The sequence below is a fragment of the Schistocerca americana genome, chromosome 2 (genome assembly GCF_021461395.2).
Source record: "Schistocerca americana isolate TAMUIC-IGC-003095 chromosome 2, iqSchAmer2.1, whole genome shotgun sequence".
Lineage (NCBI taxonomy): Eukaryota > Metazoa > Arthropoda > Insecta > Orthoptera > Acrididae > Schistocerca > Schistocerca americana.
Genome location: NC_060120.1, coordinates 169023541 through 169043159, shown reverse-complemented (window position 1 = coordinate 169043159; position 19619 = coordinate 169023541). Strand labels below are relative to the sequence as shown.

Below are 19619 nucleotides of genomic sequence, written 5' to 3'. Positions count from 1 at the left end.
GGTTCGAGTCCTCCTCGGGCGTGGGTGTGTGTGTTGTCCTTAGCGTAAGTTAGTTTATGTCAGGTTAAGTAGTTTGTAAGCCTAGGGACCGATGACCTCAGCAGTTTGGTTCCATAGTCCCGACCTTGCACCTTCTGACTATCACTTGTTTGGTCCACTCAAACAGGCATTGATTTGCCTCAGATGAAGCAGTGAGAAGTGGTGCATTCCTGGCTCACAGCTCAACCGAGAACTGTCCTTTATGGGGGCATCAGGAAGCTTGTACAACGATGGACCAAATGCGTTGAAACGCAAGGACACTATGTTGAAAAATGATGTTCTTGGAAGTTTCCTATTTTATTACAATAAAATTTTGTAACTACTTTGCGTATTTACAACAAAAATGTTACACTGTAACGCAACGAACCAGATCTTGGCAACATATGATACATAGACTGCTTCAGGTGAAATACTGAAAAGAGAAATCTGTAGTAGGGAAGGCAAATGGAAGAGTTGCATTAACGGAAGGATTTTTGCATTGTGTACTGCATTGTAAATAACACCTGCACAATACTAATATGAATTATTGTAGCTAGAGTATTACAGATCCTTGTGAAATTATGGACAGGGTTACTACTTCACAGTCACAAAATACAAATTCTATTATACTTCTTTAGTGTCATTAACAAAACCAATTACTCCCAGTTTGTCATGAGCTTCCACAGTCCTTTTCTAACATAATCCGCTCATTATATGAAGAATAAGGAAATCCTATTGACAGCGATGATAAACACACTTCCTTTTGATATCCACTCATTAATCAGATGAAAATTTTATGTCCGTGATGTGTTCATGACAACAAGATCAGAAGAAAACAATTTACTATCTACAGATATACCCCACAAGCCACCAAATGGTGTATAGCAAAGAGTACCTTGTACCATTACTTGTCTTCCCCTTTTTGTACCAGTCGCAGATGAAGCAAGGGAGAAACAACTGTGTACATGCCTCTATACGAACATTAATTTCCCAAGTCTTGTCTTTGTGGCCCCTATGCAAGGTACACAATGGTAGCAGTAGAATTGTTGTGCAGTCGGTTGCAAATGCCAGTTCTCTAAACTTTCTCAGTGATATTTCCCAAAAAGAACATTGTCTTCCCTCCAAGACTTCCTATTTGAGTTCATGGAACATTGACCAAACCCACTGGCAACAAATTTAGCAGCACACCGCAGAATAGCTTTGATGTTTTCCTTTAAAATTACCTGGTGAGAATCTCAGATGCTCAAACAGTATCCAAGAACAAGTTACACAAGTGTTCTGCATGTAGTCTCCTTTATAGATGACCTACAGTTTCGTAGAATTCTCTCAATAAACCAGAGTGCACTATCTGCCTTGCCTGAATCTGACTTATGTACTTGTCCTACTTCATATCGCTTTGCGATGTTATGCCTAAATATTAAAATGGCATGACAGAGTTGAGCAGCAACACCACGGATACTGTATTCAAACATTCCATGAGTGCTTCTTCTATGCACGTCATTGCTGTACATTTCCTACATTTAGAGGAAGTTGCCATTCATCACACCAAAGAGGAATCCTGTCTAAGATGTCTTGTATCACTCTACAGTTAGTTGATGATGAAACTTTACTGTACACAATTGCATCATCAGCTGCGGTCTTTCCAAATAATGAAATGAAATGTTGTGGTGACCCTCAACTATGTACCCTCTGACTCAGAGTTGAAATATTCAAAGTTTTGGCTGGTTTTGTTGTCTAGAGGCTGGGATATGTAGTTGCCGTATTACAAGCCAAATACTGCTGAGTCTACAGTATACAATATGAATATACACATGAATTGAATGGTCGAAGGTTCCTTATCATTCGGCAGTTGCCAATTTTGAACATAATATAGACATTTATAAATGGAAGATTGCAATTAAATAAATTCTGCAGGTACTATTTTAATGACTCTAAATGATGAGTATGATAGAGGAAATACCTTTAATACCCTTTATTACTTCAAAACACTTATTGGTGTTGTAGATTTCTACTTCACATAATTAGTTATGAACAACAACATAGCTCGCGAGATATTCACTTCTAAATGCGTACTATGTCTTCACTGCAGAAGCCACGGAAATCACACAAGAGCACAAGTTGGCACTCCGAAATATTTCTCTCTCCTGCTACCATGCACAAACTGCTCCACTCTCGAAGTCTTTTCCGCGACTGTGCGTCCCTCGTGCCGTACTGTCCCGGACTCCCTGTGTCCTGTTGTCCTGCTCAGAACTCTTCTCCTACTTCCATCCAGTCTCCCCATTCATGAGTGCTGCGATTGGCTAGAGCGCTCATGCCATGTCTTCAAGCCAACGCATCCACAAAAACATAATGAAACACATTCGAAATACTGGATTTACATTTAAATAACATGAAATTAAATAAATATTTCTACAGCTGGACCATAAACACACTCTAACACACATTATTAGATACATAAACAAATTAAATAAACATATATCAAAGGAATAGAACAAAAGGTAGGCCAGTAGCATAATGTCTCTGTGCTTTCTAAAACACAGTAAATATTTAAGCAATTTCTTCATGAATAGTTATATCAGATATAAACAAAGACATAGATGAATAAATATATTTATATGCATGCTGCTACCATTTTTTTGTGTAACTGTGGAGTACTTACGGCCTGACGCGATTAACAGTAATTGGCAACTTTGACCTCCAATAACTCTTGTTCTATTCAAGTTATATGCCTGTAATTCATACCAATTTAGGTTTACACTAATAACTTTCTAAAGACACGTTGATCGACGAAATCGGATGAGCCGTTTAGATTTTGGAAATTCGTTGCTGGGTGTTACTTGTGTAATTTACAGTCAAATACTAAACTTTAAACTAATTGAGATATTGAAAATCTGATTACACCATCAGAATCGCCATGCAGATAATGGTAATGTACATGTTTCTATTTGAGGTATCGTGATTCATCTGGCTACTATTAATTTCTATATGAAATGTGAAATGTCCACCATTAATGTTTCACAAAGTCCGCCATCTTTGGCACTGCCAGCGTGTCTCCTTCATCAATACAGCGTCACCATGGAATTCCCAGCCACGCAGCTGAACCACGCGCTGGGGGCTACTCCTCTTGCTAAGCTAACATTCGGCACCACACGGTTGCTGCCAGGCTGTGACCTGCCGAGAGGCCCCAGCGCGGCCACGCCAACTCCGAACTTAGAATATTTCCAGGGCGCCAAAACTCGCCCGTTGCCTCACACAGCAAACACACTTCCCTGGGGCCCTCCTGATGATATCTTTGCTCTTGTGAATGCACGGCATCCAGTTCAGTGTACTAGGTTTTGTTACTCAGAAAGTCTTCAACTCATTTGAATGTCTGAGAACCTATTCCTTATGCTTGGATTCTCTCTAACAGTCTATGGTGAGGTACCATGTCAAATGCTTTCTGGAAATCTAGGCATATGAAATATACCTGTTGGAACTCCATCCATGGTTCACAGGGGGATATCGTGTAGAAAAGGGAAAACTGAGTTTCTCGTGAGCAGTGCTTTCTCAATCTGTGCTGATTTGTGGACAGAAGCTTTTGTGTTTCAAGGATTTTTATTATATGGAAACTTAGAATATGATCATGAATTCTGCAGCAAACCAACTTTAAGGATATTGGTCAGCGATTTTAGAGGACCGTTCTTACTGTATTTACTCGAACCTAAGCCGCACTCGAATGTAAGCCGCACCTGAAAAATGAGACTCGAAATAAAGGAAAAAAAATTTCCCAAATCTAAGCCGCACGTGAAATTTGAGACTCGAAATTCAAAGGGGGAGAAAAGTTTTAGGCCGCACCTCCAAATCGAAACAAAGTTGGTCCATTGTAATACGAGACACAATTTAGGTTGAATGAATGACGATGCAGCTACAGTAGTTTGGTTCAAGTCGTAAGCTTAGCAGTTAAGCTTTACCAGGTAGCCATTACTATGCGTCAGGCGCTCCATCCGTATTTATATGGGTACCCTTCCTTTCTCACGTGCTTCGTCTGGTTTGAATCAATTGCTTATTTTGCTTTGATCTGATAAGTGCCGTTTTCTTTGTTATAGGTGTTTACGTCACTCTAAGCTGAAAATGCATTACTGTACTGTGTCATGCATTGTTTGTCACTTTCTGATAATTCGTGTTTACGGCCTGTCGCCACTCGCGGCATGGCTTGCTTTTGTGCACGCTACCGCCGCTTACAATAAAAAAAAAGAGAGAGGAATCGTCTCATTAGCGAAACAATGGCAAGAGACTGCCATTTGTTGTTACTTACACTGCTGCTTTTTTTGATAATGATTAACAAGAACCAAATAATAGACTGCGTATGATAGAACATGTTCTGAACGAGAGTTAGGCGAAAATTATTCTCCATTTGAAAATCTTTGCGGCCGGTTCTTTAGTACATCAAATTCTGCACAGAAATTAGAGTCATCTTAGATTTAAAAATGTAGTCAGTTGCCGTGCTTTATTTCTGACTGTATCACTATTAGGCATAAGAATAATACAAATATAAACATGACACGATATGTATATTCTTCCACATTTGCTGTTGTCTCACTCTAGTTACGTAGTTTATTAGGCAGACAGGATTTAAATGAGATAGCAGCAAACACGAAAGGATACATGGCAAAATGTTTATATCCGTATTCTTTCTTATGGTGAACAGAATACTGCATGTGATTCACATTTCGTCAGGTTCCTATTAGCAACCATCTCTTCTCACAGCTAGGAAAAAATTCAGAACGTAGAGCTGGCCATATTGACAAACATCCCAAACAGTCTTGCCTGTCGGATTTTCATAGTACATTAAAATTCTGCTACATTCGAAGATGAACAATACGGAATTTGTATTTACTTCGTTGGATAATGTATGAAAATGCAGTGGTCGAAACTCAGGGCGGAGAAAAAAAAAGCTCGTCTTCCATCCTTTTTTTAAATTTATTTGCTGACGCAGAGGTTTTGGCGCCAGTATTTATCTTTGTGTCTACAAAGCATGCCTGTGTAGCGCTACATATATTTGACGGCAGAAGTTAGTTGCGGCGGCACCTACCAACATTTTTTAGAACTTCCGCTTGCTTTGTACTCGATTCTAAGCCGCAGGCGGTTTTTTGGATTACAAAAACCGGAAAAAAAGTGTGGCTTGGATTCGAGTAAATACGGTATTCTTTCCAGTTGTTTGGGACTTTGCACTGGGCGATGGATTCACAATAAATGCAAGGTATTTGAGTGATCAATGCTGAAGAGTATTCTCTGTAAAATTGAATTGAGATTCCATCCAGACCAGTACTTCTTTGTTTTCAGCTGTTTCCAGTTACTTCTCAATACCAGGGATGTCCATTTCTGTGTAGTCCATCAGGAGTGTGTGACAGTCAATCACTCAATATGATCCTCCTGTGTAAATGACTTTTTTAAACATAAAGTTTAGCTTCAGCTTTCTCTTTGCTGTCTTCTGTTGCTACACCGGACTGTTCGATGAGTGAATGAATAGAAACCTTTTACCCACTTAGCGACTTTATGTAGGACTAGAATTTTCTTGAGTTCTTAGCAATATCTTTCACTAATGTGTAATGGTGGAAGTTGTGTGCTTCCTACTTTGACCTTTTTTAAATGCACAAATATCTTCTGTGTGTAGCCCTTATGGTAACAGACCAGTCAGAGTATATACCACTGCTGCCAGCCCAGAGTAGGGCTTTGTCCGCTGTTTGCTTCACTGTGATAATATGTGGACTGGTGACTCACATGTTAATTGCTGACCTCTGTATCAATGTCCAGTGGAGATATAAGGCTTAACAAGTAAGACTGACAACAGACATATAAGAAATCACACTAGGATTGTAGTGGGTCTTTATGCTGCGGAGTACTCAATGCATCAACCCTTATGTGATGACAATCATTGTTAGTTAAATAAGAACAAAAACAAAAGACAGAAACTTTAAACAAGGAATTGTCATTTTACCCCTTGCATGTGGAGCCGGCTGCTGTGGACGAGCGGTTCTAGGCGCTTCAGTCCGGAACCGCGCGACTGCTACAGTCGCAGGTTCAAATCCTGCCTCGGGCATGGATGTGTGTGATGTCCTTAGGTTAGTTAGGTTTAAGTAGTTCTAGGTTCTTGGGGACTGATGACCTCAGATGTTAAGTCCCATAGTGCTCAGAGCCATTTGAACCTTGCATATGAAGAAGCTGTACTCAAGTTAAAGAAAGCCGAATTGACCAAACCCAGTGGCATCCATTTGGAAGTGTTGCAACAGCTTGCACCACAGAATAAACCTTGCCTGATGTCCATAGTGAATTATGTATTATGGACAAGATGGGCACCTATAGCATAGAGGATGCAAAAACTGTAGTCATCAAAAAATCTCCAGATTTAAAGAAAAAGAAAGAAAGAAAGAAAACCTGGTTACAAATCATTCAGGCAAATTTGTTCTGCTGAATGTACTGCCTATGATTAAGGAACATCTTTTGTGTAACCTACTTCTGGCATATACGGAGCATCATGGACAAACCTAGACTCAGTTTTATTTTGGCCTGAGTCCTTTAATAGCAAATAGAGTTATTCTAACAGTAGATGAAACCTGTGAAAGATAATCAGTCACAGGTCCCTCTGATAATCTCAGATGGTCTGCAATTGCGAGAACGTCAGATACACTATGTGATCAAAAGTGTCTGGAAACCTTGCTGAAAATGGCCTAAAAGTTCATGGCGCCCTCCATCAGTAATGCTGGCATTCAATATGGTGTTCACCCACCCTTAGCCTTGATATCATCTTCCACTCTCGCAGGCATGTGTTCAATCAGGTGCTGGAAGGTTTCTTGGGGAACGACAGCCCATTCTCCATGGAGTGCTGCACTGAGGAGAGGTATTGATGTCGGTCGGTGAGGCCTGGCATGAAGGTTGCGTTCCAAAACATCCCGAAGGTGTTCTATAGGATTCGGGTCAGGACTCTTGTGCAGGCCAGGCCATTACAGGGATGTTATTGTCGTGCAACCACTCCACCACAGGCTGTGCATTATGAACAGGTGCTTGACCGTGTTGAAAGATGCAATTGCCATCCCCGAATTGCTCTTCAACAGTGAGAAGCAAGAAGGTGCTTACAACATCAGTGTAGGCCTGGGCTGTGATAGTGCCATGCAAAACAACAAGGGAGCAAGTCCCCTCCATGAAAAATACAACCACACCATAACAATACCACCTCTGAATTTTACTGTTGGCACTACACATGTTGGCAGATGACTTTCACATGGCATTCATCATACCCACATCCTGCCATCAGATCGCCACATTGTGTACCATGATTCGCCACTCCACACAACACTTTTTTACTGTTGAATCGTCCAGTGTTTACGCTCCTTACATCAGGAGACGTGTCGTTTGGCATTTACTGGCGTGGTGATTGGCTTATGAGCAGCCACTCAACCATGAAATCCAAATTTTCTCACCTCCCGCCTAACTGGCCATATTACTTACCGTGGATCCTGATGCAGTTTGGAATTTCTGTGTGATGGTCTGGATAGATGTCTGTCTATTACACATTACGACCCTCATCAACTGTCGGCAGTCTCTGTCAGTCAACAGATGAGGTCGACCTGTACACTTTTGTGCTGTACATGTCCCTTCACATTTCCACTTCACTATCACATCAGAAACAGTGGACCTAGGGATGTTTAAAAGTGTGGAACTCTTGCGTACAGACGTGTAACACAAGTGACACCCAATCACCTGACCATGTCCGATGTCCGTTAGTTTCACAGAGCACTCCATTCTGCTCTCCCATGATGTCTAAAGACTACTGAGATCGCTGATCTGGAGTACCTGGCAGTAGGTGGCAGCACAATGCACCTAATATCAAAAATGTATGCTTTTGGGGTTGCCCGGATACTTTTGATCACGTAGTGTACCTACTGCTCTCTATCACAGAGTCACAGTGTACTGAAGGCACATGTTGGTGAATATTCTGTAAGAAAGTAAACTGTGATAAGTAGTCACACAAAATAATACCTGTGAAAATTAAGTTATGAGTCTGTTTTCTGTCATTTCTCAATCGGACTTCCCCTAGATCTAATGGAAATTATATAGTAGTCTCTACTGCCAATGTTCTTGCATTAACATTTTTGTGCACAGTGTGCTACCAGTTATGTTATCCATTCATGCCTCATGGACCAACCCAAAGTTTCAACTTGTCACTTATTTCCTGCCTGCCTTGTATCTCATCCAGCATACCGTTTCAAATTATCAGAAAATGCCATTTGCATCATGCACTCCACATACAGTAACATGTGTAATCTCGGTAACAATGCCAAAACTATAGTTAAGTCAGACTCTGTGATATTTATTTTATTTTGTCCCAAAGAAACTTCTCCCTGAAACATGGAGAAATCTTACACGTTGACAATGTTGCCACATACCCAGAAGAATTTTATTGAAAGCAACAAGTTGTCATCCTGTGAGGTGCGTGCTGATAACATTGGAAGTATAGTGCTTGCAAAAACAAGGTTTCCATTTTCATATTCTGCTACAGCACGTAAGTTTAAACTGTAGTGAAAATGTTACTGCATGCTGTAAAAGATGTTCTTTATATATTCTTGCAATTTTCACAGGCAGCTCGAGGTCAGTGCTTGAAAAATCCTCTGATTTGCTTGAGTGCTGGAAGGTGAACAAGCTACGATAGCTACTCATAAAATAATTAACATACTACTGATGCTCAAAATTGAATAAACTTTACTCTCTTTAAGTCTTCCTTATCTTGATTCCGAGTGTCAAAGTTATATGTGAATCTTGGCATTGGTTTGTTTTGCTCTTGCATTTTTATTCCTCTGTCAAAATTTACTTACTCTTCCTTCATTGCATCTTTCACATAAAAGCTAAACCCAAAATAGATATTGCAAGAGTGCCTTACACCATTTGTAATGAAAACTTGCCTTTCTTGGTCAACTTGCCTTTCTTGGTCTTTCACATTTTGTAATCACACTTATTTTCACTTATTGTTTAGTGACTCTCATCTCAGGATTTCCTTGATACAATGTTTGAAACATTCATTAAAACATATGGAGTAGCAATTTCTTCTCTTACAGGAGGCTATGTGAATTACAAGTAAAAATAAATAAGGATTATGAATTAATAGAGGGAAACATTCCACATAGGAAAAATATATCTAAAAACAAAGATGATGTGACTTACCAAACGAAAGCGCTGGCACGTCGATAGACACACAAACAAACACAAACATACACACAAAATTCAAGCTTTCACAACAAACTGTTGCCTCATCAGGAAAGAGGGAAGGAGAGGGAAAGACGAAAGGATATGGGTTTTAAGGGAGAGGGTAAGGAGTCATTCCAATCCTGGGAGCGGAAAGACTTACCCTAGGGGGAAAAAAGGACGGGTATACACTCGCACACACACACACATCCATCCACACATATACAGACACAAGCAGACATCATTAAGAAAGTAGACACAGAAGTACTCTTGTGTGAACGGAGTTACATATAGTGACAGTAGAAGTGAGTTATATATAGTGACAGTAGAACATTTATATGGTTTTAACTAGGGCAATGTTTAGGATGAGTCAAGCAGAGCAAAGCAGCACGTAACAGCCTTCAGCTGTTAGCACTGATAATAATGATGCAGTAAGAAGTGTATGTCTGCTTGCGTCTGTATATGTGTGGATGGATATGTGTGTGTGTGCGAGTGTATACCCGTCCTTTTTTCCCCCTAAGGTAAGTCTTTCCGCTCCCGGGATTGGAATGACTCCTCACCCTCTCCCTTAAAACCCATATCCTTTCGTCTTTCCCTCTCCTTCCCTCTTTCCTGATGAGGCAACAGTTTGTTGCGAAAGCTTGAATTTTGTGTGTATGTTTGTGTTTGTTTGTGTGTCTGTCGACGTGCCAGCGCTTTTGTTTGGCAAGTCACATCATCTTTGTTTTTAGATATATAAATAAGGATTATACATCACTCAGTTGTGTATCCCTAATGTGAACAGTAAATGTGGATCAGTTCATTATACTGTATATACAATGGTCAATGTACATGTCAAAAAGACTAGCAAGATGTTCCGGCAATCTGTTGGCACTTACGATGTGTGCTTTGAATAAGCCATAGATTTTTTGCAGGCTAGATACATGCATGAGACAATTGTAGGAGGGACAGGGCTCAAAATTATGCATGACTATCAAAATTTAAATTGCTAAAACCTTGTCCCATATCTTGTTTCTCAAATGCTGCCCAAACGATAGAATCCCCTCAGATGGACTAACTGTTAAGATTCCTGTCTCTGGATCCATCCCTCCTTTCACAGTAACCTACACCTTTTCAGATTCTGCCAATCCCTGGCCCTCACAAACCTGGTACTACAAAAACAGATCTCCATGGCACAGGCATCCCAGAACCACCTCTGCTCCCTCTGCAGGATACTACTAACCTGCAATCCATACTCCATATATCTACATGTGCTCTCTAGCACCTGGAAGAACATTCCAGACATTGCCTCCATAAGTTACTTAACCTGCTGACTTCCTACTGCCACCTCGGGGCACCACTATCCAACACCTATTGCACCCACAATATTCCTCCTTGTCCCGTCCCTCATAGCAGCTAAACCCCGCCTAGCTGACCTTTCCAACTTGCCACACCCCCAAAATTCCTTACCAACTCTCCAATAAATCCTGAGCAAAAACATTCCTTTAACACTGTTGTTAACCTTTCCACCAAAATCCTCAGCTCCACAGAAGTTTCAGTGCTATCCGAAGGCCTCACATTTAGCCCTACACCCACATATAACCATGCTGGACTTGTCAAAGACCTTCTCTCCTTCTCCCAATCCCTGCAATGGAAGCACTTCTTTACCACCAATCCTGCAACCAAAACCACCCTAATTCCAACATAGAACCCTCCCTCTTCTGGTTCATATCGCCATCCAACTGTGATCCTCCTCCCCCCCCCCCCTTTCCACCTAACCATTTGTTGGTCCCTTCCAGGAATTCCTTGCCACCATCCTTCCCAAGAACCCTCCCTCAGAACACCAGCCTTTCAGTAGAAGAAATAACAGCTACACACAATCTCAAAACAAATCCTGCAGACAAAGGCTCTGTCACTGTCATGAACTGCAGTGACTACGTGCCAGAAGCCTTCTGCCAAAGTGATCCCATCCCAGAAGTCCAACACAAACTCCAATCCCTGCTTAAAGCCTTAGGCCCTTCCCAGAACATCTCCCCTGACTCCATTTTCCTCCTCACCTTCCTCACTCCCACCTTGTACACGCTCCCCAAAATCCACAAACCCAACAATCCTGGCTGTCCCATTGTGGTTGGTTATTGTGCTCCCACTGAAAGAATTTTACCCTCATTGACCAACACCTCCAATCAGTTGTCTGTAATCTAGCCTAACAATTCAAAGACACCAACCTTTTCCTTGACTGACTCTCCATCACACCCATCCCTTTACCAACTGGATTCCTTGTCACTGTTGATCCCATCTGCCTATACACCAACATCCCTCTTGCCAATGGTCTTAATGTTATTGAACACTTCCCTCCCCAGCGTCCTTCAGACTCCAAAATCACTACCTCTTTCCTCATACATCTCACTAACTTCATCCTAACCTGCAGTTACTTCCCATTTGAAGGTAAGGTATGTAAACAAATCTGTGGCACAGCCATGGGCACCCGCATGGCACGCTCCTATGTCACCGTTTTTGTGGGCCATCCAGAGGAGACCTTCGTAGCCTCTCAAAACACCAAACCCCCAGTCTGGTTCAGGTTCATTGATAATATCTTCATGCTCTGGACTCAGGGCCAAGACACCCTGTCTTCGTTCCTTTGCAGCCGCAACACCTTCTCTTCCATCCACTTCACACGGTCCTTCTCAACCCAACTTGCCACCCTCCTCTGTCCACATTTATCTCACAAATCACCAACGGTACCTGCATTTTGACAGCTCTCATCCCTTCGACACCAGTAAATCCCTCCCATACAGCCTGGCCGCCTGGAGATTGCACATGTGCAGTGACAAAAACTCCCTTGCTCGGTCTGCTGAGGGTCTCACCAAGGCCTTCACAGACGGTCACTATCTCCCAGCCCTAGTCTGCAAACAGATCTCCCGTGCCATTTCGTCTCACACCCTCAATCTTCCCACCATCTCCAAGAACAAGCCACAAAGGAGTGTGCCTTTCATGACCCATTTCCACCCGGACTGGAACAACTGAACCACATCCTTCACCAAGGCTTTGATGACCTATCATCATGCCCTGAAATGAGACCTGAGATCCATCCCACCCCTCTCAAAGTGGTGTTCCATTGCCCAACATCCTAGTCCATCCCTAAGCCACTACCAACCCCAAACCCTTGCCCCCAAGGATCATATCTCCATGGAAGAGCCAAGTGTAAAACCTGCCCAATCCACCAACCCAGCTCTTCCCACTCCAGCCCTGTCACAGGTATATCCTACCCCATCAGTGGCTGAGCCATCTGTGAAAGCAGCCATTTCATTTACCAGCTCTGCTGTAATCATTGCACGCTTGTTATATTGGTGTGACTACCAACCAGCTGTCCACCCGGATGAAAGGCCACCGCTAAACTGTGGCCAAGAGCAAAGTAGACGACCCTGTGACACAAATGTAGCTGAATGTAACGCACTTGAATCAGTGACAACTACACTACCAGAGCCATCTGGAGTCTCTCCTCCGCCACAAGCCTTTCTGATCTGTGAAGATGAGAGTTATCCATACAATACATTTTCCGCTCTCACAATTATCCCGGTGCCAACCTGTGGTAACATACTGTCCCCACACCCTTCACCCAACAGTTTCCACCCCCTCTGCCCTATCATGTCCTCCCCAGTCTCATCTCCCACCCTGTTTATTTGCAGCCGTGTGCCAACACCTTTTCCTGTTGTTCCCTGCTCCTCTCCATTTTTGCTCCTTTTTATCCCCACCTCCCTACCTCAGAACTTTCTGACGCTGCACTTGTTGATATTATAGTCCCTGCACACTTCACCAGGCGGCATTCATCTCTCTCACCACCCATACACAACTATTCATTCCTCTTCCTCACCCCCTCCTGATTGCTGCTTGCATCCCACACGATAGTTGCATTCCAGTCCGAGACACTGGAGTTGGTCGTTGTGTGCGCATGAGGTGTGCTTGCTTGTGTGTGTGAATGGTGTTTGTCTCTCTTTTAATGATGAAGAATGTAGTGGAAAGCTTTATGTAAATGTCTTTTAATTGTGCCGTCTGCAACTTGCCATGTCTTCTTTATGGAAAGTAGCAATCTGTCTTTTCCTACATTGTTCAGATTTAAATTACTCATGATTTATGAAATGGTGTGATGGATTATTAAAAAATCACAGCTGATTTAATCCACCATTCTTTTCCATCCTGGCCATTACTCCATCACTAATATCAATTGAAATTAAAATTATAATTATTTTTTTATATTGGTGAAATGTATATATATAGGCTTAATTCAGTTTCATATTGTTATGCTCAACATCATGTGTAAAATTTCTTTTCCAAGGCAGTCTTTGACTTCACTTGTGTAGCCTTAGTAATGTTCATAATTTAGGAGCAAAGGAGTCCATTCACCAAATAGGGCAGCATCGAGAAATCGACAGGCACACACAAAAGAGAGAGAAAATGTGCTAGCTTTCAAAATCAGTCCTCCTCGCAGTTGTATCTGGTGGGATGAGTAGGGGGGGCAGAGAGGCAGGAGGCAGGATGAGGGGGTGGGGATGGATAGCAAGTGGCTCAGAGGGAGACAGCTGGTTTGCTGGCTAGGAATGTGGAAGGGAGGGGTGGCAGGTATACAGGCTTGACGTGTGATGCACGGTGTCAGAGTGGGTGGGGGAGCAGAGCGCAATGTAGGAGATATGTAAATTGGGTGGAGGTGATGGAACAATGGAAGGGGAAACTCGTGGGTGGAGGGTGTGGGTACACTGGTTTAACGGAAATTGAGCACAAAAAGGATGTGGGAGCACAGGATGTGTTGCAAGAATAACATCCATCTCCATAGTTCAGAAAAACTGGAGGTCGAGGGAAGGATCTGAATAGCTCAGGTTCCATTCATAACTTAAACAAAAGTGAGAAACTGGAAACAATTGAGGAAAGACAGACAGGAGAGAGAGCACAGAAAATAGCACTACACAGAAAATGGAAAAAAATTTCTATCTAGTAATTTCTATTCATCACATCCTTCAATGATCATTAACACTCAGTATTTTCAGGAACTAGGATTGATCATATTTAATTATTGTGCTTCTAAATAAGAATTTTTTTTGCTTTATTTGTGACTGAATTACTGGACAACCATTATACTTTTACTAGATGTTGTTATATTATTATTATTATTATTATTATTATTATTATTATTAGGTATTCTTCAGGAACTAATAGCGTACCTGTCAAAGGAACAATTGAAAGATGATTTCCAGAAGAATAATTTGAAAGCACTGCTAAGAAAATTTGCATCTGAGAAAAGGATATCCTTCAGTAACTTCATGAGAGTTCTCCGGCATATTCTTAGTGGCTTAAAGGTACTGTTAGATCTTTATGGTTTCAATATTTATGATTTTCTAAATGTACACTTCAAAGTATGAATGTGAAGTACATTAGGAGTACATTTTGCAAAGAATATAAACTTAAAAGACAAAACAAATATTTTACTTTACACATACTTCTGTTTTATACTGTCATTGTAAAATGTGTCACATAGCTTACAGTTCAAGTATCATTGAAAATTATTCTGTGGACTTGCTTGTGGAAAGTACGAAAATTTTTTTAATATTGTGCTATTGTACATATTGCAATCAATCTTAACTTTTCTTGATAAACCTAGGTGATCAGCCTATAAACAGTAGCATTTTATTTCTGGATTTCTCATTTATAACTAGTTGTTTGACCACTGTAACTAACAGTTCATGTGATGGCTACCTTTATAGTTTAGATGATTGTTAGGCTCCTATGGAAACTCGCGTATTTCAGATGCTCTTCACATTCTATGCTGAGTAGGAACCAGTATGTTAAATCACTGTATTTCAAGGAGTTTCTTTGTGGACAAGTTGCAATTGCAGTTTTGAAGTCATCCCACTCATGTTTCAATTTAATTGCTTTTTCAGTGGGAATAGACTTTTATTTCCTACTAAACTACCAATCATTCACTTTACCTTCAAATGAACTGCAAGCGCAATTCACTTCTATTTTATTCTATTGTGTTTTATGGGTATCTCAATGGGAATGGTCATTGTAATGGATTAAATACTTTATTTTAAAGGTAAAATTCTGAGTAATAAAGTGAGAAAGCAAATATGGACATGCAGCTGCACATTTATCATCTCCATATTGAAACTTAATGACTGTTCAAGAGCACTCACCTTAGATTTTCCATAATTATTCTCAATTTTAGTAATGTTATGCTAATTTAAATACATTCATAAAATAAAACATTTTCATAGTATCTATGAAATTACAGATGTGAGTTGTGTTGTTGAATAATTGTGACTAGTATTAAATGTGATATCTGAAAGGTGTCAGTTTTACAATATGTACAAAGATTTGGATAGTGAAAAATACAACATATGGATTATAATTACCAGCCAGTGAACGGTGTGATTATATGTAGAGAGTGTGTTATCAGTGAAATGGCTGGATGGTTCTGCATACTTCCTCAGAGGACAAACTGTCACAGCATTCTGTAACTTTGTGGATTCCACAGTTACACGTTGTGGAGTAACGGCATTGTGACTAGTATGTCATTCTATAAGATAAACACACCAGACAAAAATATCAGTCACCCCCAGGGGACATGACAATAACTCTGTGTAACATTACTGTAGCCTTGATAATGACATCACTTTGGTGAGGAAGAGAATCTGAAAGTTCCTTCAAGTATACTATATCTAGCTAAAGCCATTCATTGGTGATTATATCCTGCAGAACTGGCATGGGCAGCTGTGAATCAATTCCATACAGGGTATTTGGTGGAGGGAGAGTTCAAGGATTCCTCAAAGTGCAACTGTGGGGTTGCTGTGCAAACTATGCAGCATGTGACTGATGAAAGTTTATTACAGAATTCTTTAACGAGCTCAGTGAACTGCATTTAGTGATACTAATATTGGAGGACTGGTTAAGAGACCTGGATATTCAGTATAAAATTTTTGTATATTTGTTTCTTTGTATTTTGTATTTTTTATATATACTTAAACATCTATATCTGAAATCTTTAAGTGAGAATATAAAATGATCACTTAAGTCACATGAGTAATAATAAACAGGGATGAAACTTCCTGGCAGATTAAAACTGTGTGCCCGACCGAGACTCAAACTCGTGACCTTTGCCTTTTGCGGGCAAGTGCTTTACCATCTGAGCTACTGAAGCACTACTCACGCCCGGCCCTCACAGCTTTACTTCTGCCAGTATCTCGTCTCCTACCTTCCAGACTTTACAGAAGCTCTCCTGCGAACCTTGTAGAACTAGCACTCCTGAAAGAAAGGATACTACGGAGACATGGCTTAGCCACAGCCTGGGGGATGTTTCCAGAATGAGTTTTTCACTCTGCAGTGGAGTGTGCTCTGATATGTAACTTCCTGGCAGATTAAAACTGTATGCCCGACCAAGACTCGAACTCGGGACCTTTGCCTTTCGCGGCAAGTGCTCTACCATGGTAGAGCGGCAAACAGTTGTCGGCGTTGCTCGTCTGACGCAACTCTTGTCTTCCCACTGTAAACGTCCATCCTACACACACAGACATGTGTTGCACAGTAAATAGGCTCTCTCTCTCACCTATTTTTAAAACATCGCGTGTTCGAGGTGGCAGAAGGTCGAGTGGTTCCAGAATTTACGGGGAAATTCTCGAATCACTACAATGCCTGTATTAGAATTCAATGTTGCGTCAGTACTTTAGAGCAATCGATCAAGAACTGTGTTTGAACAAACCAATGTTTACATTTTTGTAATGTTTCCCCTTTTATTACCGATATATTACATATATACCAGATGACATTCCAGTAGATACATAAAAACATTTTGAATATTCAAATGCAACATTGTATCAAGATTTGAAAGCAATCAGTCAAGAATTTTTGGAGATACATGATTTTGAACAAACATACATTTACATTTTTATTTATATAGATGATGATTTAAAATGAGTCTCACATTGCCTTCATATGTCTTTTTTTCCCACCAGTTCTGTAACGTAAACCGACCTCATCACATGTACTATTTTCGCAGCCAGTTGAGGAAATTTATTTACAGCACTTGGTTCCCAGATCAGGGCAACATATCTTTGACAAAATAGTGTAGAGAATCTGCAAACAACTGTATTTTCAGAACATAGTATATCACCATAATTATTATTTTCTAATGACTGTATCACTTTTCCCTATGTTGGCTTGCATGGCCTATTCTCTTAAATTTTCACTATTCATTACAATGTATCTAAATTATTGTCACAGAGCAAAATTACCTATTTACATGCCATTTTGTGTACGCTGATCTTACAAAAGTCACCCAGTTTCTTCAATTTTTTTCACTTTAAATGTTTTCGATGGCAGTTTTTTGTTTAGAAAGAGAGTTTCTTTCCATCAGCTCAGCTGTCTTTTGCAGCATGTGTTTAATTACCTTCTGAGACATTAATGTATCAGATTCTGGTATGAAAGAATTTGTGAAAAACCAGAAAGTAGTTGACTCTTATGTATGTTGCAAAAATAAATTCTATTGGAATAATTTTAATGCTGATTTGAGCAGTCAAAATTATTCCAGATTTTCTCTGGAAGTGTAGATCAGGTACTTAACATTTAGTTGAGTCTTTTTGACTGATTTGTGGATGAAGGTCTTAAAAATTAGTGATAGAAATTCAGTTCTTGCATAACATAAAACCTGATTTTTTCCTTGGTTTTTTCATGATTTTTCTTTTGCCTTGTATGTGTTTTAGGAAGGTCCAGGTGTTGCTGAGATGATGGAAATGCTTGGACCAGAAAGGACGGTTTCCAGACTGCAACATGCTTTACCTTTGCTGAAACAGGAATGATTCTGTTGTTTCTCATATGTGTGATTCATGATGTGATCATGTGAATGGAATGATCAAGAATCTAATACATTGATTTTCATTGGACAATAACAGTAACATTAAGTTTTCAGCAGTAACAGTATCTGAGTACCAACATTATTGTTATCGTGATATAGTAATACAGCAAAGAAAACAAAGCTCTCCAGCAGCTTTCTATAACTTACTCATTGTAATATTCTGTTCATTACAGACATTTTATGTATATGTGATACAATAAAGAAGCACCATACATCTTATCAGCATATTGATTTGCAATGCTCTTTTGGGCCACTATGTGCTCTTTTCTAAAGAAAGTATTTTACATCATCAGTAATAAAATTGTGGCCCTTTGTATACTTCTTCACTTGTCCCAAGTGTAAGTGCATTTGATAAAAATCAACACTTCAAATCGAGAATGCTAAGATGACAGTAGAAACATTCACATAAACGTTAATTGATGAAGTGTGAAAAGAACAGCCTGTGTAGAATGAACGGAAACTGCCAAAATATATGAAATTTTTGACTGCAGTGAGGGGATATAATGTAATGTGCTTGTACATGATTCAAGTGGTCAGCAATGTATTGACACAGCCCCAGCTTTTGTAGAGCCTCCTGTGACAACAAAAGTGATACACAAGTGCAAATGTTGAGTAGCATCGGTAGAAACCATATTGTTATCTGAATACTGATACTTTATTATGGGTTGTGAGTTTATATGAGCATGTGACAAAGCAAGCTGGGATCTTTCTACTTCCTCTACTGTTTTGCCATCTGCTTCCTTAAATTATTTTTTTTACTAATTACCATTAACATACATAAGTATAACCTGCATTTTGAGAAAAGAGAAAGGTTGGCCCTCAGTTTTAAGGAATATAACACCAGATCTAATTTTGTGCTTAGTTTTATGCATGTAATTGATTTTCTAATTTTTTTTGACTATTCCTAGTTAATATCTTTCATTATAGGGTGAAATTGGTAATTGTTTCATGACTTGAATTCTATTGTTTACTTACATTCAAATATAAATTCTGTAATAGTGATAAACATTTGGAAAAAGAATCAGTAAGATTCTTCAAGTATTTATTTGGCTCTATTTGAAAATATGTTAGCAAAGCCAGCTCTTAATTGATTCCAAGGTAATTTCCAGCTTCATCAAAAGTATTGTTTTTAATAACTATATCTGTTAATTTCATCAGTTAAATAATTTGGCTTAATGCTCTTGGTAGAAGAAACTATTAAAAACAACCAATTTTTCGATGTATTCAGTTAATTTAATGAGTAATGTTTTAATTGTAATGTCTGTAAATTAAACATCAAACAATGTATAGTTTCAGTACTATTATTGCGATGAAACATAAAGGCCCGATTTTTGGTCCCAAGACAGACAGTCCACAGCTGATTTTCAGATGAACCCATATTGGTTAGATCAAAAACAATGCTTCAACTTAACTGTGGAATAAGTGTAACTCAAGTAGTGTCTGTTCAATACATGCCATATTATTCTGCAAGAACTGTGAACTGTGTGGTTCGGTTTTTACTGCTCAT

General features: G+C 39.9%; 1 protein-coding gene across 1 annotated transcript in view; it reads left to right on the top strand.

Annotated features, from left to right (window-relative positions):
- The window catches only part of LOC124594954 (probable glutamate--tRNA ligase, mitochondrial), an 89287-nt gene extending 70956 nt beyond the window's left edge, over positions 1-18331 (top strand). Inside the window, exons 8-9 of the mRNA XM_047133464.1 lie at positions 14401-14561; positions 17961-18331. Of these exons, the coding sequence (XP_046989420.1) occupies positions 14401-14561; positions 17961-18056 (257 nt within the window). The 3' untranslated portion in view covers positions 18057-18331. The remainder of the gene's footprint in view (positions 1-14400; positions 14562-17960) is intronic.
- The last annotated feature ends 1288 nt before the right edge of the window (positions 18332-19619 follow it).